General features: G+C 41.5%; 1 protein-coding gene across 2 annotated transcripts; it reads right to left on the bottom strand.

Moving 5' to 3' along the window:
* Positions 1-59: 59 nt before the first annotated feature.
* On the bottom strand, positions 60-23,415 carry LITAF (lipopolysaccharide induced TNF factor). 2 transcript variants are annotated; one of them, XM_037910959.2, is made up of 5 exons: positions 23,162-23,415; positions 10,788-10,926; positions 3,655-3,863; positions 2,181-2,337; positions 60-1,562 (listed from the first exon to the last, which is right to left on the bottom strand). In XM_037910959.2, the coding sequence occupies exons 3-5, from the start codon at positions 3,845-3,847 to the stop codon at positions 1,454-1,456; spliced, it is 459 nt and encodes a 152-aa protein (XP_037766887.1). In that variant the 5' UTR covers positions 3,848-3,863; positions 10,788-10,926; positions 23,162-23,415; the 3' UTR covers positions 60-1,453. The 2 variants fall into 2 exon arrangements, with proteins under 2 accessions (XP_037766887.1, XP_037766886.1); XM_037910958.2 differs by lacking the exon at positions 10,788-10,926 and having other exon boundaries at positions 23,162-23,299.
* Positions 23,416-27,688: the final 4,273 nt, after the last annotated feature.

Raw genomic sequence — 27,688 nt, 5'->3', positions numbered from 1 at the left:
TTAAAAGTTGTAATGTTTTGGGGGAAAAGTTACCCCATTCCAAATATTTAGAGAGAGACTTTTTTTAAAAGAATTATAGTTGCAATATTTATTGTTTACACAGGTTAATACAACTTTACAATCATAGCTCATATTTAAACTCAACTTTTAATGTTGCATTTTTAGACAGAAGTTGTGTTCAACCAAATCACAAATTCCACGTTTGAACCTTCAGTGGTGGAATCATGCTTTACTTTACACAAGGAGCAGCGTTAGGCTGCAGTTTCTATCAGACAGCTCTACCCCAATCATGAGAAGTGCTTCAACCTTCAGAGACTCAAACCTCAATTCCTGTGATCAGACTGTGGAAATTCTACCCATATTTCATTTTGGAAATGTCTCTTTCTTTGAAATATCACTATACAAGTCTTACCCACCTAGCACTCACTCAGTGAAACTTCTTAACAAAAGAAGTTACCTTCTTAATGAAACAATGTGATCATCAGATTACACCAATAGCAAGTAAAAAGATAATTTTGTTTTGATTTTTTTAAAAAACATTTATACAGATGGAACCCAAGCTTTATAAAACTAAAAGGCCCGAGGGGTTTTTTTTTTAGGATTTACCATTTGGCTCATGTAATTATATTATAGGAAAGACAACACTGATAGCCATGGCTCTATCAGCATTTCTATTAGAAAGCTATTTTCACAGATTTATAACTCAGCAGTAAAAAAAAAAAAAAATACACACATACATTTATAAAACAATCCTGCACAAACACACACTGTGCAGTGCTAAAGATCTGACTGAACTCACAAACAGCAAGGAAACTGGGAGACCATGTTGAGAAGCCATCTGACATGGTAGCCTGAGCGGGCTGGATTTGGTAAAGCAGCCTACGGGAAAAGCCAATCTTCAGGCTATTTTTGGTTCTGTTTCTTTTAAAGGCAATTTTAAAAACAAATTTAAAGTGAATTTTAGTGCACGTAAAAGGTGCCAGATTGACTACTCTGGAGACAAGAGTCCTTTTTAGCCCCAGAATAGGACCATCATAGGCAGTCCCCTGCCAACCAGCTTCAATGCTTTTCCAGAGGCACCACTTGTAGGCGTGAGAAGGTAAGTTTGTCTGCATGCCAGTTCAGAGCTTGGTCTCTGTGACGCAGGTGCTAATCCACACGGGGGGCTTTCTAATATTAACCAGACCCACACCATCATCTATTTTGCATAAACCATAGAGAGACAACATTTGGTCACTATCAGCTTGAATAAGTAGCCTGTGAAGTGACAGACTATATATCCCGTTACTAGTCCTGAGTCTCCCTAAGCAGATTCTTATTAAAACAATATAGAGATATATATCTTGATCCATTCACAATGACAATGCACAGAGATCTTCATGAAGTTCAGAAAGAGCTTGAAAAGGTGCTGAACAATCTTGGACATCCATCTTCACTCAATATTTGATATTGCCTACAAACGCTTGTAGGTACCAAGGAGGGCTTGGCAGCTTGGACAATAGTGATCCACATCCTGGAGGGCATCAACACAGAAGGGGATGAAACAGCAACCGGCTACGCACCTGCAAAGATAAAACAGCATGCTTCATTCTGCCTTTAATTCATGGCCAGTAACATTCTTCCCAGGTACCGTAGTTACCCAAATGAAAATGGGATAGTGCAGCGCTAGAAAGAGCAGTGCAGAGTTTGGCACTGTACTTCACTCTGTCTTTTAAGCAGGGCTTGTGAACCCTGCAGGGGTTGCATTGGTGAGCGCCTCTGAGACCCTGAGGTGTCCTATTCACAGGAAGAGTAGCTAACCAAACCCAGCAGGTATGGAAAGACCATAAATCTACGGAAGCTGCTGACAGTTATGCCCAGGATATTCTCGTCCCTCGTGTTAAAGGTCAAAGGGATTCTGAATGATTGGTCAGAGTGGGAGGGTTTGGGGTTTTTTTCGTCTTTTTTTACATACATTCAGTGGAAACGTATTTCTGCATAATTAGCTTGTTTAAAAGGCTTTATGTTCATATTTTAATAAAAAGAAGACTGGGAGTTTCCTTCTCAGGCTAAGGGAGAGTAATAAAAGGCATAGGCTCCACCCCTTTTTGAGATCAACTCCCCAGCTGTTCTTTGAACTATGGAAATGACATGGGTGGAGAGAATCACAAATGAGAGCATTACATATTATCTCAACATACCCCAGCAGACAGAGGCTGCCACATGACAGCCAGGTCAGCGCTCCTGCACTGTGCGAGAGACGTGTCACTATCATCTTGTTGCAGGAGGGGCAGCACATCTGAACTGGACGATCATAAAATGTTACCGGCTGCTGCACATACACAGTCTGAACTGTAACTGAGCAAACAAAGAGAAAGGCACTGTTTAAAAAAGGTGTAAAAAGAGAAAATTTCATGTCTAAACCAAAACCCTGTGCATTAAAATACAATCAGTGCTGAGGACACTATGAATTACAAGATAAAAGGAAACCACACTACTGCAATCGATGGAAAAGTATCATGATTTAGGAACAAACCTGGCTTCTAGGCAGTAGAAAGCCAGATGAGGCAGTTATAAGGGATACCTTGAAAACATGCAAGATTCACTCTCACAAATCTTGGGAGACAGGCCAGTCCTTGCCTACAGACAGCCCCCCAATCTGAAGCAAATACTCACCAGCACCAGCAACATACCACACACCACACAACAGAACCACTAACCCAGGAACCTATCCTTGCAACAAAGCCCGTTGCCAACTATGCCCACATATCTATTCAGGGGACACCATCACAGGGCCTAATAACCTCAGCCACACTATCAGAGGCTCGTTCACCTGCACATCTGTGCAGGTGATATATGCCATCATGTGCCAGCAATGCCCCTCTGCCATGTACATTGGTCAAACTGGACAGTCTCTACGTAAAAGAATAAATGGACACAAATCAGATGTCAAGAATTATAACATTCATAAACCAGTCGGAGAACACTTCAATCTCTCTAGTCACGCGATTACAGACATGAAAGTTGCGATATTACAACAGAAAAACTTCAAAACCAGACTCCAGCGAGAGATTGTTGAATTGGAATTCATTTGCAAATTGGATACAATTAACTTAGGCTTGAATAGACACTGGGAGTGGCTAAGTCATTATGCAAGGTAACCTATTTCCCCTTGTTTTTTCCTACTCCCCCCCCCCCCGCCCCCCCAGACGTTCTTGTTAAACCCTGGATTTGTGCTGGAAATGGCCCACCTTGATCATCATACACATTGTAAAGAGAGTGATCACTTTAGATAAGCTATTACCAGCAGGAGAGTGGAGTGGGGGGAGAGAAAACCTTTTGTAGTGGTAAACACCCATTTTTTCATGGTTTGTATGTATAAGAACATCTTCTGTATTTTCCACAGTATGCATCCGATGAAGTGAGCTGTAGCTCAAGAAAGCTTATGCTCAAATAAATTGGTTAGTCTCTAAGGTGCCACAAGTACTCCTTTTCTTTATGTGAGATTCACTTCACTCTAGTTCCATGTAGTGTACATAGTGGGACAAATATGAAGTCTTGTGGCTAAGGAGGAATCTCTCTGCATCATGATTGCTACATGCCTGTATGGCACCTTGATTAGGACCCCAAGTGGAAACTACAGATATAAAACACTGAACAGTATTTCAGACTTACTTGGATTAGGAGCTGGAACAGGTTGTGAAAGATATGGAGGAGGATTCATACTCTTCATGTTCGGTCCATGCCCAGATTCCGGGGCAGGGTAAGGAGGGTAAGTGTTTATTCCTGTTGTCTCTTCATATGTAGGGGGTGCTGATGGGATTGGGTAGCCACTGGGAGCTGGTGGATGGGATGCTGGAGCAGACATTGTGTCTAAAACAAAGCTGGAAAACAGACAACGTACAAGCAGTTCAGGGAACAGAAGTTACAGTGCAGGGTGCATTCAGATAACAAGTAAGAAGGTGGCTGGCTGGCAGACAAACATTTTAATCAGAGTAGTAAGTCTGAGCAGAGTTTTTTTGTTTGTTGTCTTATTTTTAAAGATTTTTAAATTGTTCTTTATAGTTTTTTATATGGTGCCTCTCCTCATCTGAAAAACCCTATTTCCAGAATAATTTTACAGTTTTTCCCAGTCTTCCTTCTTTTTTAATTGAAGATGCTGTAAAAGGCAGATCCAGCATTTTTACTAACATAGCAGACTAGCAACCTGTCCCTTCCATCTCCTGTAGTTTCTCTTATTTGGAGCTCAAACCCTGCAGGGTACTACATGCCATCAACAACTGTTAACAATCAACCACCAAAGACATGCTTAGCACACTGGATTTAACTCAATCCCAGGGCTGCTTCATTAAAATCACGTTTAAAATATGATCCTTGACCTTTCATGGGTTTTCAATTTTACCACACTTGCTGTTTGCCAAAGCAAAGAGTTTTTCACTCAACCTATCTCCATCTCTTGGGTTTTGTACTGAAAATGATGATGAAATTGTAACAATCATATCCATAGGAACAGATGGTCATAAAAATAAATTTATGACATCAATGTGGAATTGTTATTTCCCTGTACACACCAACACCCCCTCCCATACATACATACATACACACACACACACACACACACCCCCTTCTTTTCATGCTGGCCCTACACTAAGGCTATGTCTACACTATTAGACCTTACAGCAGCACAGCTGCAGCTGTAAGGCCTCTTGTGTAGCCGCACAGTCAGGAGAGAGCTCTCCTGCCAACATAATTAAACCACCCCCAATGAGCGGCGGTAGCTATGTCGGCAGGAGACGCTCTCCCACCAACATAGTGCTGTCCACACTGGCCCTTCTGTCGGTGAAACATGTATCGGTCGGGGTGTGTTTTTTCTCCACATCTCTAACCAATAAACAGTTTTGCCAATGAAAGTGCTAGTGTAGACAAAGCCTAAATTTTAAGAGTCTTCCCTCTTCTCCTCCCAAAGATTTCTGAAGACTCATCTATTACACCAAACATCCCAGCTATAACAGCCTTCTAGTCTATATTTATTCCGAGTCGCTGTACTGAGTGTCTACACTGAAGCACTGCAGCTGTGGCACTGTAGTAATTTAAGTTGAGCCATAGGCCAAGTTGCACAACACTTAATTTGATTTCAAGAAGGGGAAAGGATGATCACCCTCTTTGGTAATGTGTCATGAGAGACAGGGCTTTGTAGCATCTTTGTGTGGCCAAGGATTTTTCCATTTCCTGCCCAATGTGTGTGTGGATAAACTATTTTTCATTCAGCTCTATCAAACTATAATTTAAGAATTTTACACTTGTGTGTTCTGAGGGAAAAAGTTTTATATGGACCATTTCAAAAGTTGATAATTTCTGGACCTTCTGAATAAATTAAGGCCCCAATCCACAACAAGCTCCATGGAGACAGATCCCTGTGCCCACACAGAGCTCACTGCTAGATTGGGGCCTAAAACTATTTGAAAGCCCAATGGCCTCATACAACTGACTGCTGCTAAGAGACTTTCCTACCTCTGAAACTGGTGAGTCAGATAATCGGATGTTAACTGAAAAAAGTCGATAAAGTAGCTGACATTAATACAAACCATGATTAGATGCTAATTAGAACTCTGAACTCATGGCAACAGTTTCAACAGCACTTTTTCAATATTCCATTTTAGCTCGAACTAGACTGGGCTGTCACATGGATTACTAATACAGTCTACCAATGCTCAGCACGACTTAGACATTGCATGTAAGTTCAAGGACATCAATGACACAAAGATTTTTTAAAATTTTCCCTTTTTTCTTAAAGGCCAGGAAGGCCTAAAGCAACTACACATACTTTAAATGCTTCAAAATCCAGAAGTGGGAGCGGAAGCTTGATTGTGAGAAACGAAGATGAAGGTAAGTGGGAGTGCATAGGAAGGATAGGGAGAGGTTTTAACTAACTGCTGTTCAAAATCAAGCCAACTCAAGCCATGTTAAAATCAGATCCTATATAACCTTCCTGAATTAGAACAACATTTTAAAAGCTATTTGTATTTTGGGGGGAAGCTTATTATCTAAAAAGAGCATACAAAGAGTCTCTCTGGAGAGAAGAAAAATCAACACCAGTTTTGGATTGAACAAACCCTTAACAGACTTTGTGGGTTAAGTTAAACAGGAACAAGGCCCCCTTATTCCAGAATAAGAGAGTGTTCACATATGGAGTTGCTCAGGAACAGCTCTTCCTTCATGTGTAAATGCGCACCAATGACATTTAAGTGTCATGTTCTTATTCTGTTTACTGTTGCCCATTACTGGGACTTTAGATACATAAACAGAATCTGCTCCCCCTTTAGTCTTCCAGGGGCCTTGTCTATATTCAACGTTGGATTAAAGTTTAAAAATTGCTTTGGTTTAAAAGAACACTGTAATAAAAAACTTGTGAAAAACCCTGACTGTGCACTCAATTTGATTCAAACCTTCTAGCAAATGGGCTTCATTTAAAAAAAAAAAAAAAGTGTACACCCACTGTTGTGAACCGTGTTGCGGTGGTTTTATTAACAGATTTAATTAAACAAAAAGCCACACATCTTTAGTTAAACCAATGCATTTTTGAATGCTTGCCTACTGCAACAAAAATAAATATCATGGTAGTAAAAACTGATATGAATAAAGTTTGAAGGGACAGACTATAAACAGAACAAAATCTGATAGCCTCAAGATAAACCCCAAGAAATGGATGCCTATTCATTAAGCTTGACTTAGATGGAAGCTGGACATTATGATTTTCTCTATCGTTGCTGTTCACCAGTTCACATGGCGTCATATCAGTAAAAGCATTCATCAGTTTCACATGGATGTGGTATAACACGTCTGGATATGGTACAAAACATGTGGTAAAGCAGGTCTTTAGTAGGTCAGGTAGGTGCAACTGAGAAATCTAGAAGCCCATACATTCCTCAGAAAATAATCTTGCAGATCCACTAAGGTTTCTCCTATAGCAGGGGTGGGCAAACTTTTTGGCCCAAGGGACACATCTGGGTATGGAAATTGTATTGCGGGCCATGAATGCTCAAGAAATTGGGGTTCGGGTGCAGGCTCTGGGGTGGGGCAGGGGATGAGGAATTGGGGTGCAGGAAGGTGCTCCAGGCTGCGCCCAAGGGGTTCAGAGGGCAGGGGAGGGCAGGGCTGGGGGTCAGGCTCTGGGGGGCACTTACCTCAAGCAGCTCCCAGAAGCAGTGGCATGTCCCCCCTCCAGCTCCTATGTGGAGGCACACGCTGCCCTGTCTGCAGGCACCGTCCCTGCAGCTCCCATTGGCCACGGTTCCCAGCGAATGGGAGCTGTGGGGGTGGTGCTTGGGGTGGGGGCGGTGTGTGGAGCCCCCTGGCTGCCCCTATGCATAGCAGCCCAAGGGGGGACATGCTACTGCTTCTGGGAGCCACGCAGAATGGGGCAAGACCCCTAACCTGCTCCCCAGCTGGAGCGCCAAAGTGGAGCAAACCCCAAACCCCGCTCCCCAGCGGGAGCTTGAGGGCCTGATTAAAACGTCAGGAGGGCCGGATGCGGCCCCCAGGCCGTAGTTTGCCCACCCGTCCTATAGCATATGTGAAAAGCCAATAACTAGAAGCAATACCTTGAAATTTAGGACCTCAATATTTGAGGAAACTGAACTGGGTGGCTGGTCAATTTATCTGGAAGTTTTTCCATTTCATTAATACTCAGTTTCAGATTTATTTTAAGTTTTAACATTGTCCTGTGTGATATATTCTATTAATTGATTTTTCTAATATTTGGTCAAACACTTGCAGATCCTGAGTCCTCTTCAAAACCCACATGAAGAGTCTGTACACCTGCAGTAACCTAACTCAGTCAAGGCAATATGGTCCCTTTTACATGGCCAGTCAACTGTGTGACTTTTGGAAGTGAGATTGCCTTCAAACTCAGTGATCAATTTAACCCAATGCTCATAAACACAAAATGGTGTTAACACAATTCATTGAGATACATTATCAGGATATAAACCAAACAAGCTACCAATTAGCTACTTAAGGATTAACAGTATGCTTCATCCAGAGATAATGCTAAATACTTGGCTTTTACGAAGGGCATTTTATCCAAAGGTCTTAGAGTACTTTTACAAACATTACATCTCATAGCACCTGTGACATGTATTATAGTCATTTTACAAATAGGTAAATTGAGGCTCTAAGTAGTACAGATATGCCCACACTTAATTCAGATCTTGCGTTTATTTGATCAAAATCATAGGGACAAAACTATCTGTGTTACAAATAATTCAGCCTCCTTATATTGATCAAACTACAGGAAGTTGTAATTAATTACAATTAATTAAATTGGCTAAAATTCTGCACAAGATAGATGCAACAGCCCAAGAAAATCCATGCGATAATACACAATCAGAAGTTGCACTGTTCAGATGCTATAATTATGTAGCATAACAGAGCCCAGATGAAGTAATATAGGGATTTTTTTTTTTTTTAAAGTGGATCAGGTTTGTAAGAGATTTGATATCACCAACCTCAATATAAAAATATATGGTGAACAAGCAAATTAATATACCCTGACTGTGGATACTCTATACAGCTTCCCTTTCTGTATTATCATAGCACCTAGAGGCCTCCAAGCCATGGACCTAGATTCAACAAAGTCTGGCTCCAGGTGCTTAGCCAGTGACTACCACCAGCTCAGTGGTTTGACTTTCTTTAAAAGATCAGCAGCAATCATGTACTGCTTAATACTTTATTTAAATTTTAATAGATTATAGCACATCATATAGGGCAAGAAAAATATTTACACTAGCAAAGACCTGCAATAAGAGAACTAAAGACATTGTTCTCAAAGTCATTGCTGATGAAAGTGGAAATGTGCGCAATGAGAACCAGATTAAGGAACAGTGGAGAAGTTACTTTAAAAGGTTATGTATGAAGAGACTCCTGCCGAATGACAAAACCAAACCAGGGTCTGGTGGCATCAGTCCTAGGAGAAGACATTGCAGAGGCACGGAGCAACATGAAAAATAAGAAAACTCTCGTCCCTGCTGGCATACCAATAGTAGTAGAAGTTCTTGCAGCAAGTAGTGAACACATTTACAACTGTTTAATATCATGAGGACTGAAGATGCCTGGTGAAAAATATTAGAGAACAAGAGACATACAAGACTGTGGTAACACCACATCATGATCTCATGAGCCACACAATGAAGATCTGGAATAAAGTTATTGAGAAGAGACTATGAAGAGAAGTGAGATCAGTGACAATGAGTTTGGATACGTAACAGGCAAGTCAATAATGGATGCTATTTTTGCATTAAGATTGGTTGCGAAAGAAAAAAAGAGGAAAACCCTGCACATAGCATTCAATCTTGAAAACACATATGACCACATTCTGAGGGAAGTCATCTGATGGTGTACGAGGATGAAACGGATGCCTGAAGACTATATCAGACATGTACACGGGTGCTTTCACCATAGTTAAAAAACCATGTGGAGAAACTGAACAGTTACTAATAAAAGTTGGAGTACATCAAGGCTTGGCACTAAGCCCATTTTTGTTCACATTGGTGTGCAACACCCTTACAGAAAACATCGAGAATGGCACCTTGATGCCGATGTAGAGTTCATGAGGGGGAAAGCAAAAAGGAAAGGGAAGAAGAATTAGAGATGCAGGTGTATACTTGAAAAAAAAATGGCACAAGAACTAACAGAAATAAAAAAAAGAGTATGTGGTCTGTAGATTCGATAATACCCACCAGGAAGACCATGAGAGTAAGTCATGGGGAGGGAGGGAGGGAGCAGCCATTACCAGAAAGCATAGAAGTTTAAGTACCTATGTTCCATAGTATACAATAATGGTGAACTCAAGACAAAACTTAACGAGCAGCAGAGGAAAGGCATGAACTAAATGGAAAGAAGTAATAGAAGAATGCCTATCAAACAGAAAAGAAAGATTTACAAGACAGTAATTAGGCCTGCACTTTGGTATGACTCTGAATGCTGGGCACTGAGGAAGAGACAGGATCAGATCTGGAGTACAGTGGAAATGCTAAGACAGATGCCTAGGGTTACAAGGATGTACTATGTTCAGAACAAACATTAGGGGAAGTGTGAAGATGGTACCAATTATAGAAAAGCTGAGGGAATCCAGGGTTGGATGATTTGGGCATGTGAAAAGACAAAGAATAAATAGAAAACAGGCTGTTATGCTGAGAAGAGAAGGGTTGGAAGACCTAAAACTAGATGGATGTCATAAGAAAGCAAACTGTAGAGTTTCCAAGGAACAGACTAGAACGGAGAAGAACTCAAAGAGATGACCCTATGTGGATTGGATTAATGACAGAAGAACAAATTACACTAAGATTATGCATTAACATAGGTTGTCATGATTTCAAATATATTTTAAAAATGTAAACCTATTTAGTTTAAATAAGGATATTTTCTATAAAAAGATTAAAACATTGGACATTTGTTGGGGCATTAAAAATTACTCACGTTTCCATTCATTCACCCAAAACATTTTACATTTATATACCATAGCTTAGATTTTGGAACTCAACATGCTTTTACTACTATTTACATATAACATATCACGGACGTTCACCCATTTGCGGAGCGAACAGCAACAGTAAAAACATTGCCCAAGTTTGGAAAGCAGAAGAAATTTTGGCCAGAAACACCACGGTAAGCCCCGATTTAGAAGTGTCATGAGATCTTAAGCATCATTCAGAGCAGGCAGGACTTGAGTTTCTAGCAGCATTTTAATGGACTGAGAGTTGGGATATATGAAGTGAGCCATTCATTTAATTCAAAGAGAAATTGCTTACCTGAAAGAAATAAGCAGGCTCAGTGATGAATGGATGGCAGAGGTTGAAATAGAACTTGAGAGTCCTGTCTCCCAGTCCTCAAAGAAGCTCTTTCCATATAATGATTCAGATAGCAAAGGTAGTGGTGAAAGGCAATAGACTATATAAATGGCAAAGGATAGAGGCGGCAGTTGAAAGATATCAGTTAAGTACAGTGCCCCACAGAGCTATTTTTAAGTATGCAAATAATTAAGCTACATTAAACGATCCAAAACCAGAATATACAAAAATATTCTAACAGTAGCATACAGACTAAATGTAAGACTGGATCTACTTTCACACTGACGCAGACAGTTCTCCTCCACTTTAATACATTTTATACACATATGCCCTTATATCAGTGGCACAAAATAATGGACAAACTGTAGCTCCTTTGTGCAGGCTATCACTTCTCCTCAGCTTCCAATCTATGGAACCATGGGTAGGAGGCAAGGGCCAAAGATTCTGGCCTCCGTCCCTCCATAATTGTCTGCAGTCTCCCTCCCCTGGTCACAGTGCTATTGACTCACTGCACCCAAATATGCTGTGTTACTTGGTGGAGATGAATCACTGAGTGCTTAGTGGAGAGTTAGTAGGGCAGCATAAAATCCACCTACTTCAACTTTCCTCGTTAATTGTATTTTAGGAATCATAACTACTCAGTGCTGCTCCGGCTCCCTAACCATTTTCCCCCAGGCCCAGATCCCTCCATGTCTTTTGGAGAGGGAAAAGACCATTTATGGGGAGGAGGCAGCATCCCTTTAAGTCTTTCCACCCAGACAGGCTCCCACTACAGATTTGTTCCTCTGCACAGCACAAAAGTCACTGAACTGAGGGGTAAGCCAGGCGGTTAAACCACAACACCAATGAGTAGCTCCACTCAAACTAGAAGTGACGCTCATTCCGATTAGCTACTACATTATACATAAACAACTGAATGTCAAGTAACAAATCCTACTCCAGTGAGTGACAAAGATACTCCTCTCCCATGACAAGTATGAATGGAGGTTGTGAAACTTTCATAACCATACTCAAGCCTGGTGATGATGCATCTGTGGCTGGAAACAGTTTGAAACAATTCAAAACCAGACAAATCCTGAGTCGTTATGATTCTCCTTCCCGCTAAATAAGGTGGTATTTTCAGCTGAGTTAGGTTGGAGGTTTGAATTCATGCAAACCCAGAATCTCAAAGCAAGTTCCCAGGATACAAAACCATGCAATTTTAAACCAAGAACAGGGTTCAAATTCACATCCTAATCTGAAACTGCTGACTTTAACAAGCGAGAAATTCTGCTGGCCACACCTCACAGAAATGTAAGCCACCTGGTTACACAATCTAGTTGTCTAGCTATTGGAGACATTAAAACCTTTAGGGGAAAATTATCCCAAAAGAGCCATAACTTATTAACTAAGCATTTATTGCTGAAGTCCAGATTCTGTCAACATTTCCACCAGATCAAATGTATCAAGGATTTACAACCGATACAAAAAGTCCTCAGGATAAAACTTGGAAACTATGAGTTGGCTGAAAGGCATCTGTGCACAGTGGAGTGAAACTCAGCAACAGTATACTTAGATAAACACACAAATTAAAAATACTTTGTGTGCGCGTTTAACAATTAAAAAGCCCTCTGAATCCTCATTAAAGTGGAGAGGTAGGCCTTGTCTACATAGTTTTTGTAACACTAACTACATGCATTTATCTTGATTAAGAAAAGGTGCCGGTTTTGTTTTTATTAAGTTGCTAACCTGAACTAGTTCTAAGTTGTAAAATCCTAGTGGAGAACAAAGCAAAGGGTATGATCACTCAGGGAGAGAGGGAGGAGGAGACACACAACATAGATACAGTTTAAGTAGCACAGGAACCATAAAGACAAGGCTTAACATGTCTGAAACAATGGCTCTGCTGTAATCTATGCTCATCCCTACAGCACGACCAGTTAATTCCAACATTAGCCTGTGGCCTTGTCTTCACTAAAAAGCCTGGTGGTAGGCTAGTTTTTACCATGACCTGCTAACACACATGACTACAAACTGCCTTGTCCACACTTGGGCTTAGTCTACACTTAAAAGTTAGTGCCACATGGCTACATATACATCAGTCAAGGGTGTGGGGAAACCACCTCCCCCCACACACACACCCCAGACCAACACAGCCATGCCAACCTAACCCCCCACTGTGGACACAGCTAGGTTGACATAAAAATTCCATTCTTTGGGGAAGTGATGTTCCTACACCGACAGAAAAACCTCTTCTCTTGGTATATACGGTGCTTACGCTATGGGATTGTGCCCACATAGCCACGCCAGAATAGTCTCCATACTGTACACATGGCTTAAGATCTTACTATGTATTAGTAACCATGTTAGCCAACACATGGTAAAGAAACTTTCCTTATGCAGCGGATGCACACTGTACCTTACCAGGGTTTCTTAATCATGTTTGGCTGAATTGACAGAGAGTCTCACTGGAAAAAAAACCCACCCTTTTTTGTCTGTGAAGACAGGACTCAAATGTGTACTGTGGGGAGCCAAGAGCAAAGTGGGAGAAAGAAATCAGGAAGCGCAGAGGTGCATACAAATACTGATTGTAGTAGAAGCCAAAAGCTTGAAAGAGACAGGGTTAGTTTCAGGACTGGGAGGAACAGGTCAGAAGTAGAAAGGAAGAACTGAGTCATTGACTTAACCTTTAATCCATAATTATTGTTTGGACTGGTTTCCCAATCTGGTTTCAGTCTGTATATATTTAAACAATTACATGGTATACAATGATTCAACAACACAATTCAATAGCTGGAAAGAGGATAATAAATTTATGAAGAACTGTTTATTGGGATTTTTTAAAAGTTAATGAACAAATAAGTGGCTAAAGGATTTTTGGCAGATTACAGCAATATTTATATTTTAAATGTTTTACATTTTAAAATATTAAAATTGATGCAACCTTTAAAAAAGTCTCCATTATTTATGGGTTAGGGGTTGTTTGTGTTTTTACTTAAAACAGCAACTAATTACAGTATTTGTTTATAGACTATTTCACTTCCTGCTCTTGTCTTACACAATGCTGCAATGTTTGGATGTAGATATTCCCCCTGCTGTGTTCGCAAGTCAAACAAAAAATTGGGTTCTATAAAGTTTTTTTTAAAAAAAGTTCTGTTATGTATTTTTAGAAAAATTACATAAGCCTAATGTACTAATTATCAATCTTGAAGGGGCACAGTCACAATCACCAACTACTACTGTAATTACATCGGTAAGAGGAAAAATGCCAGCTTATTTTGTCGGAGTTATGCCAGAGATATACTGGACCATAGTGTGTAAAAGTTGATTTGACCAAAGATTACATTGCTATCAAAATATGGATGATTAAGAACAAGCTAAAGCCTGTATTTCTTAAATCATTGGTCTCTGTGTACAATAATATTTAGCCTCTGTTTGAGAGCAGACATGTAACTTGCTTTGTGTCTGTGCATAACTGGAGTGAAGCCTTTTACATAAGGCTAGGAGAATATTCTCCTATGATCATTAATTTTGTCGTTGCTCTCAGGTATAGGAACGCAGATCAGAGACTTGCTTGCTGCGGATGGCAGGGTACAGAAAACAACAACAACCTCTCTTTTTGAAAAAGACTAATTTTTATACAGTTTCCCGCTCTCCTGTAATAAGGTCCAATTCAACATTCTGATTTTATTAAATTTCTTTTCTACATGTCTTTGCATGAAACTGACAACTTTGTGGAGTTGTTGGGTTGTTTTTTTTAAAAACACTTCTCAGAAAGCAGTTGGAGAAGGACTACACCTCCTTTACAGAAGTCTATGCATTTCACTTGTGAACAGTTCACCAGATCTAGCTGTTAATCAAACATGCAGCTCAAAAGAAACTGAATACACACAGTCCAGTTTGTTAAGAGGAATGCTTGCAAACATGCCAGTTAAAAAAATAAGTGACAAAAACAAAATGAGGCATCTGCTTAATGTTGTGTCTTACATACGGTTTGGAAGAGACGACATATTATGGCATGCAGGGAACAGTAACAGGCACCTCTGCTGAACCTAGGATAGGCTGGCAATAGTCTGCCTGGTGTGTTCAGATCTGCTTAAGATTCTCCCATTAATGCAAGAACAAAAGGTCAGACTAGTTGATCATGATGGACCCTTCTAACCTTACAGTCTGTAAGTCTATGAGCATAAAAAGCTGCTTTTTCAGATTGTGTAAAATAAGTGTACTTCCCCTAGGGAAAACTCTCCCCATTTGAAAATCCATTAGAGCCAATGGCCCTCTGCTCCAGACCACAGTACTTGATTCAATATGGGCCAGCCATCTTGAAATTCCCTCTCTGTATTTTAAGATTAAGCTGGTGCAATTTTAAAATCAGGAAAAGAAGATACTTTTGTTCATTACGCTTCAAAAAAGTTCCTTTTGTGTATTTTAATATCCAGGCTCCCCTAGTGGACTTTTGCTTAAATGTTTTATCTGTTGCATTAAAAAAGGCAAGCCACAAACTCGAATTCCCCAGGAATATCTGTCTTGCTGTGTGTATCATACAGAAACTCAAGTACACATAATGGTGTAAAGGAATTTGGCCCATGCAGATCATTGCACGTTTGTTAAACAGGAAGAAAAGTTGTGAGAGGGACTGTTTTGTTTGGGGGAGGGGCAGGGCAGGGGCATGGTATTTCCTACCCTAGGAAAAACGCATCGCGAGAACACTGGTGGAATCTTTAAACTACACACACCCGACCAGGAAATCCTAACTGGAAGGAAACAGAAGCTGTGGCCAGGTGAACTTTATTAGAAGGAAACAAAAAGCATGGTGAATGAGTCAGAAAGAACTAATGTAGAATTTCTCCCACAGGAACAGTAGTGAAGATAATCTCTTAGTAAGATGGAGGTGGGGAACACGAACTCCAAAATCCAAAGCCCCCAAAAAAACAGGGAGGGGGCATATATATAGGCTTAAACACTATGGCCAGATTCACTTTACACTGACACTGGTGTAAGTTAAGATTTACTGTTGAAGTCAACTGAGTTGCATTGGCATAAAAGTTTAGAGTGCTAGGAAAAATCCAGCCTTTGGATTTAGTGGGTCCAGTTCTCCTGTCACTTGCATTAGTTAGGAATCACACATGGTGCACAAGTGGGATGGAGAGTACCCTGATCTGGCCAGCTAAGAATTCCCCCCCGCCCCGGGGGTGGGGAAGCTCTCTGGTGGAGCAGAGCCAGTGTAGTTGGCCCAGTCACCACCCCCTCACTTTTTCTCAGTATAGACAGAGCTGATGGCGTTCAGACTGTACCCAGCTAGTACAAAGTCATAAGGTCCATTGCCAGCTAGCATAAGTTTAGTACCTCTCAGACTACTCTAACCTATACCAGGGCTCTGTAAATTGGCCCTGATAATCCGGAAGCTGTGCCGTCTATTAGCCAATTACATTAGTACGGGGACACACATGGAAACATGGGACAGTGGCGATTCTGGGCCCGTGCATGGATGCCAAGAGGAAATACAATTTCATAACTGGACCTAAATTTTTTCAAGATTTCACAAGAGGAAATACAAACAATATTCAGCATGACCTAATTTAAACGTACACATCAGCAAAAACACACAACCACCAACCAATTACAAGCAAGGAGCTCTAAGTGAGACAGATACTAATACTTCACCTGATACTGGAATTAGTTTTTGATATTTACATTTTCCTGAGCAAGAATCAAGCCCCTTCATATTAAATCTCAGGTTCCAAACTAGAAAGCAGACTAAGGCTTCGTTATGTACTCTGTGAAAGCTAAGGCAAGTGACTTCCAAATGGATATTTTGACAAACTACACTTCCCACAAGCATCTTTCAAGCAACTTTCTTAAAGAGCAACATGATTTGGGACAAGCAATGAAGTCTGGGAAGAATTAATGTTCTGTATCAAACAACAGTAAGCGTCACATGCTGCACCACAATCAAAAAGAGAAGCTTTCGATTTTAAAATGATCTACTAGTATTCTGTCACCAGTTCAGACATCTTCATCCATGAGTTACTTTGCACTTAGATAGGCTTTTTATCAGAGGATCTCAAAATAAATACTTTATCATTAAATCTCACAGCATTTGCCTGTGGTAGATAAGCAATAGATAGAGATCTTTCATCCACCACTGGCATGTAATGCAGCAATTTCACAGCGTATGTCAACATTAAAAGCGTAGACAAAAGCAAAGATAATCTTAATCCAATTGAAACAGCAGGGGAGAAATGTAATTACCCAAATTGCAATTCAGCCAACACAAGTGATAAAAACATCCTTTGAATAGTTACCATGGCATCTTTATATGTAAAAGGTCCTTGCCACTTGCTATTATTGTGTCATATGAAAAAGGGTCCTTTTCCGCAGTTCAGTGCCTGCTGGCACAATACTGGGACAGTGGGAGGATTTGCCATTTATTGTGCTACCACCACCACTTCCGTAGGAAACATGATCTTTGGAGGTCTCCCAGACATGACCTTTGGAGGTCTCCCAGGGCCAGCACAACCCTGCTTGGCTCATAAGATCTGACACCATCCTAGCACATGGCTCTTGAAGTTGGACTGAGTTTGCAGACTGAAGTGTTAAATCGGGAACAACGATTTTGTGGAAGATTTTTGTTTGTTTTAAATAAACCATTTGCTTTCTTCAAGCTTCTGGAGCAGGATTCAGGAGGAATTTAAAGTATTGCTTTAGTATTTTCCTTATGTCTACATACCCTCTCTCAAGCCAGATCTCCTCAATAAGTTAAAGATGTCTAAACATATTTTGGCACAGTGTAGAAAGGGTTGAGCAAATAAAAAGTATTTCATGCTTTCATGTTTGGCTTATGTTAGAGAAGCTCTCAAGTAATGCAAATTATGCCAATGATTTATCATGCAAATCTATCTGGCAATTATGGAACTCCACTCGCTTCCAAGGATAAGAAATTCTCTAAAACATTCCTGATTACTTGCTCTTGTGGGAGAGCACAGCAAAATAGGAATATTTAAGAGAAATTCTATATTTATCTGTCACAAGTTTGCTCCCTTAACTTGGTTATACAGGATAATGTACCCAACTGCAGCAGTGGAAGAATGATAGCACGCCAACATACATCACTCAGGATAGTACCACTAGTCAGTTTTCTTCTTTCAATAAACTGTGAGAGAAAGGCTTATTAAGGAAAGTGGTTTTGTATTTGCTCCAGGTAGGAATTTACAGTAGTGTCTTTTCTTAGAAATGCCACACGTGCCATCCTCAGACACCAGAAGATAAAACTTCAGATACAGCTGTTGTTACAGTATCTACAGTGTAAGAACAGATATACAGTATTGGTTTTTGGTATTACACACACACACCCCGCCCCTCAACATGCTAGAGATAGATGATGGTTTCTACTCCATAGAGCTCACAATCTAAAAGATAAATAGGGAAAAAAAGACTAATTAAGTGAAAAATGACAAGCAAAGGGGCCAAGGTGATTGGCCACATCTCCATACTACTATGTTTTTGATAATGGGATGTGTGTTTTGTAGATTTTCCCCAACTGCCTACAAGAATTGAGTTGATTAAATAATAGCATGGTTGCAGGGTATCATGGCAGAAATGAGTCTCCATTCATATCCCTCCTGAAGGGAAGGTAGTCAACTTCCAGACCAGTGCATGTAAGTACCGAGCCTGGTCTACATTAAAAACTTAGGTCAGTATAAGTACTGTGCTCATGTGTGTAAATAAATCCACACCCGAGTGCTGTAACTATGCCAGCCTCACTGAAGCATAGATGCAGACAGGTCAACAGAAGAATGCTTCCTTCAACCTAACTACCACTGCTCAGAAAGACAGAGTTCCTACAGTGACGGAAAACCCCCTTCTATTGCTATAGTCTGCATACACTCTACAGGGGCATAGCTATGGCACTGCAACACCTGTAGACATGGCCTCAGAGTCTGTACAAACCCTGGCCTACTGTTCTCTTCACCATAGAAGCAAAAAGTTCCCGATGACTAAAATGAAAAGCTGCACATTTACTGTACTTTTACCAGCTGTCCCCAATCACTGCTATTTTTACAGCATAGCGGCATTAGTATTCTTGAGCCTGTAACCATAATGCTCTAGGATTCCTAATTACTATTAAACAAGATGAAAAGGAGTACTTGTGGCACCTTAGAGACTAAAAATTTATTTGAGCTAGTTATGCGACCCCCGAGCATGCTCAAATAAATTTGTTAGTCTAAGGTGCCACAAGTACTCTTTCTTTTTGCAAATACAGACTAACACGGCTGCTACTCTGAAACCTATTAAACAAGAGGGGATGTATTTCTTTTCATGCTCTCAACTATCTCCCAGTACTGCAACCTTTTATTAATGCGGATATTTTAAATAAAAGTTAACAGCAACACTAGTGTCTTCCAGGAAAAGAGAATAGGGCAGATAATCTACCATAATCACTTTTAAAGATATCAATTTTTAACACAGTTCTAGTTATACAGAATTAATCCAATAGCAGAAGTTATTTTTTGGTCCTAAGACCACTGGAAGAAAGCATTTACTTGTACTTTTATTGTGTGAAATTCAGCTTCAGAAATAGAATGAATTTAAGTTTGCTACGAGAGTGTGCCGGAAGAGATTGTTCTTATATGCAAAATGAAAAAATGTTAAAAAAAAAAAAAATCTAAGGAAAAGAAACTCTACCCTTTAACAGACTCCAAAATACTAACTGGTCAAGAATATCCTCCAAACATGGGTAGTTACTGGTTGCCCACATACATTCTCCTGTTGCTTTAACTGAACATCGTATTCCTCACTTCTTGTGCCTAAGCTGTTTGGGGTTGCTGGCTCTGTTACAATACCTGCCACATTTCATCTAGTCATGCTGGTGTATTTTAGTAATGGGTGTCAGTTTTCTTGTATGTGTATGTAGTTCTGTAAAGTACTCTGTGGTAGTTACTGACAGTACATGCCATCTTTCACAGGCCTCACTTTTTTTCTGGCTTTTCAAGGCTGCTTTGTTTTTGAAGTATAGATAATTTAAGCTATTCTGTTTTTGTCACTTCTCTCTGGTAAAAGACAGTATCCAACATCAATCCTTATGTTATCAGCTTTTTCCAGTCAACTCACAAGTTCCCATAACAGACCTATAAAAACATCAGCATTGCATATAGTGTATAATCTTCAAATACATACAATGCACTGTTACAGAGGAAAAGCGAAAGCTGTCACCAGTAGTGTACAATAGCATCTTGCTAATAAATCTTCTTTTAGATGACAAATTAAAACTATGAGTAATCTGTTACTGCATATATTTTCCATGAACCTGTACCTCAGAACAAAGGTAGACACTGTTTTGAGGGACAAAGAAAAAGAAATAACTCATCTGTACACTTGGTGGTAAGTTTGCCATCTTTTAGGTACAAAAAGCAGGGACATTCAGGATGATTCTGAGCCCATAAAACTAGGCAGCTTGCAGTGTGTACTCAGCACCCCTACAGATTTCCTGGGACAGCTACCTCAAAAGGGGATGATCCTGGGAAAACCTGGATAGAAGCAACCCTCCTTGCTGAGCAAGAACCCAGAAGAGAATGACCTAGGAAAAACAAGGAATTTTGATCCTAAACCAACCTGTCCAATACAAACTGGGATCTCAAATCTGTTTGTCCTAGAAGAAAAATGATTGTCCTTCCCTCATGCATAATATGCTGATATGAGCTGCCTAGCACTTGTGTAGCAAAATGTACCAAAACTGCTGCTCTGTCTCTTCTCCACTAATGAGGCCATGCTGTTTTTGGGACAGTGCATTTGGCTAATTGTGTGTGCGCTCTATCCACACAGCACGAGACACAACTGCTCTAAGGAAACTGAGACAAGAAGTCATTATTTTGACCAAACAGCAAGACTGCACTGGTATGTCACTGCACCCAGAACTTTTAAGTGAAAAGCAGAAGTAATTAAATATATCATTTGTCCAGACCAAGTTTTTGGTTGTCTGAACAATAAGATCTTTCCTAGTTTAACTTTTTCCTATTTTTTTCATAGAAATTTTTAAAATTAGAGTAGCGCAGGTTCTCAAAAGTTTATTGGAGAATAAAGGCTCTATCATGTATGGTGCCAAGTTTCTTCCAGAAGCTGATCAGAACTTTGAAATAAGGGGTCCTAGGAAAGAAGATTTTACAACTGACATAATGGGAATTATATTCTGGTTTACATTTTTCTTCAATAAAACTTCACGAGCAAAAAATATTTTAAATAAATGATCAGTGCTCACCCTTGAATTTTTTTTAAAGAATTTTCTGTTTCTTAAAACTAGCTCTGTTATAGGCTGACAAGATTTAACATTAGATGTTGGAGTGACAGTGTCATTTTAAAATAAAATTGTGCCTTTTCATAAGACCTGGCAGCATAGGTTTTGAGAAAATAGCTGAACATTTAACAAACAATGTATATCTTAGCTCCCAGAATTTGTGGTCATGGCTGCAGATCATCTGAGAATTTTTTGTAAACTACTAATTTTAATATCCAGCTAGACCACCTCCAAAACCTAGCTGGAGACAGATCTGGGTGGCACTCTATCTGCAAAGAGGCCACACCACTTTGGGATCTGCCAGGAGGATAAAGAATTTGAATATAATTAGCTAAGTGCTGAAGCTATTAATTTTGTCTACACATGGGCACTCAGGAAAGTTAAGCAAAAATTAACTGAAGGTGTGAATTTAAAGTGCATTAGTTAAACTGCATTAAACTCATGTGTGGATACTCTCATTCAGAAAAGTGATTTCAGTCCACTAATGAAAGTGAATTAAGGCCACTAGTGAATGAAAGCCTCCACCCAGGGGTTTCATGTGCTTTTGGTTCAACTTTCCTGCATTACCCTGTGTAGATACGCCCTTTCACTTTTGATCATTTGTAACAGAGTGTTCGTCCCTAAAACTGATGGCAGGGGGTTTATCCAAGGAAGTTAATTCAGCATAGACTAGGGTGTGAATTTCAGATCGAATAACTAATCCAAATTAACTCTTTAGGAATAGTTAATCCAGAGTAACTCTAAGTATATACAAACTCAAAGTATATACAGAAGAGCTCATGTCAAAATTTCACTTGCCAGCATTAAATGTTTTCTAACTAAACATTAAAAAGTTTTAAACAGATGCAGTAACTAAGTATTACAATACGTCCCCAAAAATACAGGTTTACAGCTCCAGAGCTAACAAATATAAAGATGAGGAAAGACAACTGAGTAACTGTGCAAAATTACAAATCTATAGAAGACAGACACTTTGCAACTGCAGAAGCTACGTTGGGCAAACTGGGTTACTAAGCATCCTCAAATTTTGGTTTCACTTCACAGAAACATTTTTGGGGGGTTTCAGAGAAGCAGCCGTGTTACTCTGTATTCGCAAAAAGAAAAGGAGTACTTGTGGCACCTCAGAGACTAACAAATGTATTTGAGCATAAGCTTTCGTGAGCTACAGCTCACTTCATCGGATTTCACAAATTCCAAGCAGCTCGATCCCAGGCTATGCCCCTGGAAGTCACACGATAGAAACACCATCCGATCAGCCCACTTTACTTGAATACGGATGCAAGCCGCAGATAAAGAACTGAAAGGTTGCGTTAGATACAATTGTACAGACCGACTCTTCCTCATGTACCCCTCTAGTTCCTTACAGCTTATGGAGTCGCTTTTTCTTTACACTGGTGGGAGGAACTGGGGCCTTCACTGTTCAAACCGATTTCTCTAGAGATTTAAACCACCCCACTGAGGCAGCACAGAACGCGCCTGGAAACGTGGCTAGGGAGCTGTGGGCCGCCCCGTTCAGAAGGGGAAGTCGCTGCCTGGCCGGGGAGCCCGGAGACGGAACGTGGCGGAGGGAGGGGGGTGGATGGCTGCAGCCCCCCCGCCCCTGCTGGGGTCGGTTTCACGCAGTCCCACATGGCTTAGTTTGTGCGCTGTGTCCAGCGGGCTCTGCTGCGGGGCACGGTGCTGGGGGGAGAGGAGCACCGAGCGCTAAAGGCGGGCGCACGCGGGCACCCCCCCCCCGGGATCCTCGTGGGAAGCAGAGAAAGAGCAGGGAGGCTGCGCCCAGGTCGGCCCCGGCTCGGAGCAGCGGGGCTCGCTGCGGCCGATCTCCGAGCGAGCCCAAGGAGGGCCCCTGCCCAGCGCCCCAGGCTGCCCCCTCAGCAGAGGGAAGGGGCGCCGGGCTCCTGCACAAGCCAAGCCCGGGACAGCCGGGCAGCCCGAGCCGCGGCCAGCCCCGAGGGCCGCTCCCTCCGCCCCCCATGGAGGGGCCCGAGGTAGCGCAGGACCTCGAGCAGCCCGTCCCCGCACCGCCGCCCGAGCCCACGCCCGCAGGCAGCGCCGCCCTTACCTCCTGCGCGGGGACTGGGGGCCGCCTGCTGCCCGGGCTGAGCTGGACCCGCTGCACTCCCGGCCCGAGTTTGCGGCTTCCCTGCGCCTGGACTGGCGGAGACAAAACTACACCCTCCCGGGCCGCTCCTCGCCCTCGCCCCCGCCCCTTCTTCCCGGCCCGGCGCGGCACTCGCCTCCCCCGCCTCGCAGCTGGGGTGGGGAGCCGGGCTCCGGGGAGTTAATGAGCGTCCCCGCCCCAGCGAGTGACCCTCCCCGCCTTGGCCTGTGCCCCCTAGCACCGCGGACCGGGATCGCTCCCCCCTTTCCCTGCCGGGCCCTCCCCACCCTTCAGCTGGGAACGAGCTCACCCAGCTCAGGGCTCAGTGGGCCACATGAAAACCCCGCCCCATCTCCGCCAGCAGTCACACGTCGGCTCTGGGCTCGCCTAGGAGCCAGCCCAGAGCCTAGCCCGAGCAGCTGCGTCTTAAGCTAAAGACTTTTATCAACTACACGAATACATCTATATGTATCGCTAGCTGTTCTGTGCAGACCCCAAGAGCAGCCTCCAATCTGCTGTCCCATCGTCTGGTAAGATAGATGTTTGAGAGCCAGTGCCTTCGAGTTGGCAACCGGAAACAAAGACATAGGAGTATTGAAGGTAAGGTAAGGGTTTAAAAATATTAAGCTCCTGGAGAGTAAAAATTCAGGTTTCTGAAACACAAGTTGTAATGGAACATACCGTTCTAAACAAAGGAAGTTACTTTGTCAGGAAAAAAACGCCAACTCAACGCTATCAAGAGGACCTTGGAGTTCCTTGCAAATCAGCTTTTTCCTAAACTTTGAAAGTCAAAACAACAAGATCTACAAGTTACTGTATCAGCAGAACCAGCTATTAAGTTTTATATGCAAAACACAAAGATAATTTGAACAAGAGGAAAAATCCTTCTCCAATTTCGTAATGTTTTACTTTTAACAGGCACAATTATTCTGCAATAAACAATTCCCATCATCAGGCAAATGTAGGTAATTACGGAGTATCATTCCTGTAAAGGTTCCAATTGCTTTGTGCCAAAGAGGAATATTTTGATGCCTGGATGAAACAGCCTGTTACTCGCATGAGACTTCAGTGCAAATCCATGCCAGAGCCAGGAGCAAATTTTAGTAGACTGTAAGACTACTTTCATTCAAATAAGTGACAACACATCTTCTGAACAATAAACTTCTCTCTCAGATTCTTCTGTTGAATTGCTGATAGTAGCTATACTGTTCCAGGTTTTGCATTCATCAGACTAAGCAGATGCTGACCTGGTCAGTACTTGGTACACAGACACACACATTGCTGCAGGTAAATGGTATTGGTGATTCATAGTCTACAAGACCGATCGTGGGATTAGCAAATATGTCACGGGTGGCCAAACTTATTGGCCCGCTGAGCCACATACGACAATCTTCACAAGTTCAAGCCAGGATACATATGCCAGGAGTTGGGCTTCAGCCCTGCTCCTGCTGAAGCCCCAAATCCTGGCAAGTGCACCCCAAGATCCCCCTCCCCACTGGCAGAAGCCCCTACCACACCACCCCGCTGCAATGCAGAGGTCCTGAGCTTTCTGCCCCACCCAAGTCTGGTAGGTGAAGAATGGGGGAGGGGTGGGAACATGAGGAGCTCTGCGAGCACTTTAATGGTGAAAGAGCTGCATGTGGCCCGCAAGCCACACAGTTTGGCCACCCTGAAAAATGTATTCCTGAGTTTTAATCCTGCTCTGAACTGTTGTGGTTGTTATGCATTTCACCCAGGGGTGGCTGCATTTCTGTACTGGCTGAAGAGGTTCTTGCATCTACAGAGTTCAAATAACTTACATCCTTGTAATATGATCCTTAACAAGATACCCTAGTGGGGAAAAAAAAATAAATGAGAATCTTGATAATCCACCACGCCACCCCCAAGAAATGCCTATTTATTAGAATGCTGTTTATATTGAAGTTTTTTTTTTAAAAAAATAAGGATTTAAAGTGAGGAAAGGTGTGTTGCAATCAAACCAGAAACATTTCATTCTTGGCAAGAGACACACAGTATAATGTAATAAAGTGCAAACAATTAACATGAAGTACAGGGTGCCAGCAGATGTCAGTTTAACCCCAGGAATGAGAAACACCACTGCATATATAGTAAATGTATTGTTGCTGTGAAAACAAAAACGAAGAGTTTCCTACCAGTGAAACTTAGGGCTTGTCTACACCACACAGCTTTTAGCAGCAAGGCTATGTCAACTAAAGCCTTGTCACTAAAAGTCAGCATGTGTAAATGCTCTTTTTCGGTACTTTGTCAGCACTTTTGCCAACAAAATACTTCCAGCCCCAAGAGTGGCATTAGCTTTGTCGGCAGGAGCAACAAAACTGCGTTCACACGGCCACTTGTGTTGGCAAAACTTTTGTCTTTCATGGGGGGGCTTTTTAAAGTACCCAGAAAAGACAAAAGTTTTGTAGACAACTTCGCAGTGTAGACAAGCCCTAAGTAAATAAATTATTTTAATTAAAATACATTTAAAAGCCTGTTAGCTGCAAAAACGTAAAATACAATATGCCCTGAAAGTGCAAAATAAGGAAAGCGTGAATGGAAATGATTAGAGGGGTGAAATGGGCCGTTTGTGTTTATGAGAATTTTAAGGTGCATCCTGCTGTGGAATAAGTATGAAACCTGAGTGCTAATATACAAAGCCCAAAGGAATTTGGCTTCTGCTAAACTGCTTCTAGATTAACAAGATCAGAGGAAGAGTTAATGAGGCTACAATTGAGTGCAATATTTGGGAACATCAAACTTTTGGAATCATTTAAAATATCGCTTTGGAAATCTTCATGCTTTGAGAAAGAAACAGGTTGTTGTGTGCATACATCAGAAGGGGATACAGATACATACTGTAGAGTCACCCCTTTCCCTTCTCAAGTAGGAAAAGCATCACATGAGCTGAAGTAGAAGCAGAGATTCCTTAACTCAGTGTGAAATAGATTCTGTAGTTCCATTAAATTTCAAATTTAGAACTGTATTAGCCTAGAGGTTAAGGCCGAGATTTTCAAAAGTGACCACGGATTTTGTGGTGCCTCAGTTTTGTAGGTGTCCGGCTTGAGATCATTTAAAAGGGTCTGTTTTTCAGAAAGTGCCACCCTATTAACGGAGCCTGATTTTCAACTGTCAAATTGGGCAGCCAAAAAAACTGGAGACAAAATCGCTAGTCACTTTTGAAGATCTTGGCCTAAAAAAGTAACAGCCATTTTAAAAAATGCAAAGAAAAAAAAAGCAGAACAGATGTATGAAATTGACACATGTACCTTTTTAAAGCACAGAGGACCTAACTGGCTGGGGGTGGGAGAGAGGAATCATATAATTGATATTCAGCTGCTATAGAGATGAGCAACAAAGAACGATCAATACACAAATATAATAAAATCCCTCCTGCACCTACATTACACCATTTTATGGTGCAAATTCATCCCTGGTATAGTTCCAAGTCAATAGAATTCTACCAGGCATGAATTTGAGTCATTGTTTTGGAAAGCGAGTGATGCTTTCCTTGCACAATAGTAAAAATAGATAAAAGATGGGAAACCCTCTCTTCCCCCCCCAGTTTGGCTCTGGGTTTAACATCCAAACATCCCTAAAGTTCAGAGAGTTTTTGGAGTCCTGGGTTTTGATCTGAGTCTGTTTCTACAACTGACACCATATTTTGGCCAATATCTCAGCCTCATCCATTGTTTGCTTAGGATTTCATACTCCTAAATAAATGACTGCTAAGAGAAAAAACACAGGCCACATATTCAAATGTAAAGGAGTACTTGTGGCACCTTAGAGACTAACCAATTTATTTGAGCATAAGCTTTCGTGAGCTACAGCTCACTTCATCATGTAGCTCACAAAAGCTTATGCTCAAATTTGTTAGTCTCTAAGGTGCCACAAGTACTCCTTTTCTTTTTGTGAATACAGACTAACACGGCTGCTACTCTGAACATATTCAAATGTGAAACTTTAAAATTATGGGTCACTTATTTAATTTGAAGACTATACCTTTGAATCTTGGTCCATCCAAATGCCACTAAGGAGTAAAGGGTATGTCTACACTGCAATTAGACACCCACGTCTGGCCCATGCTAACAGACTTGGGCTCATAGGGCTCAGGATAAGGGGTTGTTTAATTGCAGTGTAGGCATTTGGGCTCTGGTTGAAGCCTGGGCTCTAGGACTCTGCAAGGTGGGAGGGCTCCCAAAGCTTGGGCTGCAGCCCAAGCCCAAGCATCTGTATTGCAATTAAATGGCCCCTTAGCCCAGATCAGCTGTCACAGGCCAGCCAGAGGTTTTTAATTGTAGTGAAGACACTCTAAAAGGCCTGTGGACAGATTACTAGGATTTAAATTGCATGCCAATCTGTATGTAGGTAGAAGGTAATTCCAGCTGCATTTTAATGCTTTTAATGAAGAGGGACATACAACACTGGACGGAGCCGGGCACAGTGAAGATTGCATCAGGGCTTCTCCTATATCTTACAGGTCTCTATGCA

The sequence above is a fragment of the Chelonia mydas genome, chromosome 10 (assembly GCF_015237465.2).
Source record: "Chelonia mydas isolate rCheMyd1 chromosome 10, rCheMyd1.pri.v2, whole genome shotgun sequence".
In the NCBI taxonomy this organism is placed as follows: Eukaryota; Metazoa; Chordata; order Testudines; family Cheloniidae; genus Chelonia; species Chelonia mydas.
Note: the sequence above shows the minus strand (reverse complement) of the source record. Positions and strands in the feature narration are given on the sequence as shown.